General features: G+C 33.3%; 1 protein-coding gene across 1 annotated transcript; it reads left to right on the top strand.

Moving 5' to 3' along the window:
• The first annotated feature begins 350 nt into the window (after positions 1–350).
• Positions 351–1,146, top strand: LOC103193726 (KATNB1-like protein 1). Its single transcript, XM_042780423.1, is given in 2 exon segments — positions 351–356; positions 628–1,146. Coding segments are annotated over 2 exon segments (525 nt in total).
• Positions 1,147–2,672: the final 1,526 nt, after the last annotated feature.

Here is a 2,672-nt window from a genome sequence, read left to right as displayed (position 1 = left end):
ATGACTCAGTAACAGTGAAAAAAACAAAACAAAAACCAAACTCACTGCCATTGAGTCGATTCCAATTCATAATGACCCCTTTTGGGTTTCCAAGGCAGTGAATCTTTACAGAAGTAGATTGCCCAGTTTTCCTTCCATGGAGTGGCTGGTGGGTTTGAACCACAAACCTTCTGTTTAGCTGCCAAATGCCTTAGGCACTATGCCACCAGAGATTGTAAAGGTGAAAATTGTCTACAATTAAAGGCTTCTCTAGTTCTACCTAACAAAGTTTAAAAACAAGCCTCAAGAAGATCGAATTGTTTCCAAATAGAACAAAGCTCATGAATATTTAAAAGAATACAAAATTAGGAATGGCTGTGAGTGGGGCCCTACCAGAATCTGAAGAAGGCTCTAGGCAGACGAGGGCAGTTTTTCTAGCGTCAGAACTGGGCTGAAGCGCCGCGGTACCATGAGGCGCAGGTATTTAAGAGATTATGGCATCTGAAACCCACAATGTTAGAAAACGAAACTTTATAATATTGAGGATCAGTCCATTGATTTTCCTAGAAAAAGGAACTCCAATTTCACTGATAAGAACATGAAGGAGGTTAAGAAATCTCCAAAACAGTTGGCTGCTTACATAAATAGACAGAAGGCCCATCATCAAAATACAGTGGCTTTTTTTCTGAGGTTTCTCAGGACCATGAAACAATGGCGCACGTTTTGTTCAGCAGGAATTTGAGGTTGAATGTAGCTTTAACTTTCTGGAGGAAGAGAAGTATAAGTGAACTTGTAGCTTATTTGGTGAGGATAAAAGATCTTGGAGTTGTGGTAGATTCCCTTCCTGTGCTCACCAATAGTTTACAGGAAGAAAAACAATACATCTTACTTAGCTGCTATGTAGACTTGTTGCCTCTAGTAAAGTCACTACTTAAAAGCAAATTTGAAGAATATGTAATAGTTGGTTTGAACTAGCTTCAAACAGTCATAAAAAGGTGGTGGTCAGAACTATCATCTAAAACAGACATTATGAATGATGGAAATATTCAGATTTTAAAACAACAGTTAAATGGATTGTGGGAACAGGAGAACCGTCTTACTTTGGTTCCAGGATACACTGGTAGTATAGCTAAGGATGTAAATGCTTATTTATTACAATTGCATTGAGGAGTTTCATCTACTTAAGAGTGCGTGGTTATTCAAAACATCCCTGGACTATATGATTTCCAGAAAAATGTCTCTTTTGAGAACTCTGAACTATGGAAGAAATCAAACCATTTTTTTGTTTTAAAAAGTCACATAATGAAACCACTAATGAAATCCTAACAATCTGCTTCACATTAAAGTGGAAAAATTTCCAAAAGGAGCAACTTCAACTTCAATGAGGTGAAAGTGCACTATGAAGATTGTTGGCCTTTGCTGCATTTGGGATTTATATGGTTATTAGGTAACTTTGTCTAAGAACTACTGGATCTTAATGCACTCCTGCGTATTACATAATATAATTTATACTTTGTGCAAAAATAAGACAAGACTTATTACTAGGGACCACGTAGACCAATCATGCATTTTTTTAAGATTATGTTTTATAAGAAAACACTTAAATGTGTGCAGCTATTTTCATATTTTGTAAGTTTAAAACATAATAGAAAATGATACTAAAAATTTTTTTGTTCATGCCAAGAAACTACTGTGTATGAAAAATGCCTTAATTATTAATAAGCCAATATGTTAAAATACCAAGATCTGTTTTAAACAAAACCAACCATGCATCTGACATGATAAAATCATGGAATTAAATCACAGGTTTACATTCATGTAGACTGTTATTGAAACCTATTCCACACAGACATCATATCATATATCTATGTGTTATATCTTTTATAAAAGAAAAAAGGTGAATATGTATTTGTATGAATGCTTAACTGGAAATGTCCATGGAATTGGCTAATTTATATTCACTTTTCATTGTATATAGATTTCAAATATTTTCAGTTCTGTATCATTTAAGCTTCTTTCATTTGAGTAAATTGACTAAATATTTCTATTTTTTGTTCTTTTTTAAATTCTAATTATTTTATATGAATTCTAAATCCTTCTTTATTCATTACATATGTTAAAGAGTTACATAATACTTTAGAAATGTTTACCCTTAGTGTGGACCATGTATTTTAAGTTCTAACATTTTCCATTACTACCTCTTCCAGTGGTTGAGATGAAATACCAGCAGACTTTATGAAGTGTTCTTTTTTTTTTAAACGCAAGTTTTAGTGTCAATGAACCCAGTTCTGGAATGTCTTAACAGCTGTATATCTTACCTGTCTTGAAAGTGATGGGGTTTTAATACCACTATTGAGTGATTTGTATATCATCTCATCATTGCATAAGCATGACAAGTATCTGAGCAAAGATGTTCATTAATTGAATTTCTGTGCAGTAATTCTCCAAGCACTTGAATGTAAATCTTTGGCATTTACCCAACTAATAACAACTGATAGGAACCCCAGACAAGCATCTTTTTTGCTTTGAAAATGTTAAAACTTTGTTTAATGTTTTGTATAGCTATATATTCCCTACAATGAAAATCAGTTGTAGTAATTTGTTATTAGATTAATTGGCCTTTAGATTAGAATCATTTCAGATTATTGCATTCTGTGATTTGAGAGGTGAGTTAAGTTGTTTTTCAGGAAGTG

The sequence above is a fragment of the Orycteropus afer genome, unplaced genomic scaffold (assembly GCF_000298275.1).
Source record: "Orycteropus afer afer isolate SDZICR_OR568_19922 unplaced genomic scaffold, OryAfe1.0 scaffold00039, whole genome shotgun sequence".
Lineage (NCBI taxonomy): Eukaryota > Metazoa > Chordata > Mammalia > Tubulidentata > Orycteropodidae > Orycteropus > Orycteropus afer.
Note: the sequence above shows the minus strand (reverse complement) of the source record. Positions and strands in the feature narration are given on the sequence as shown.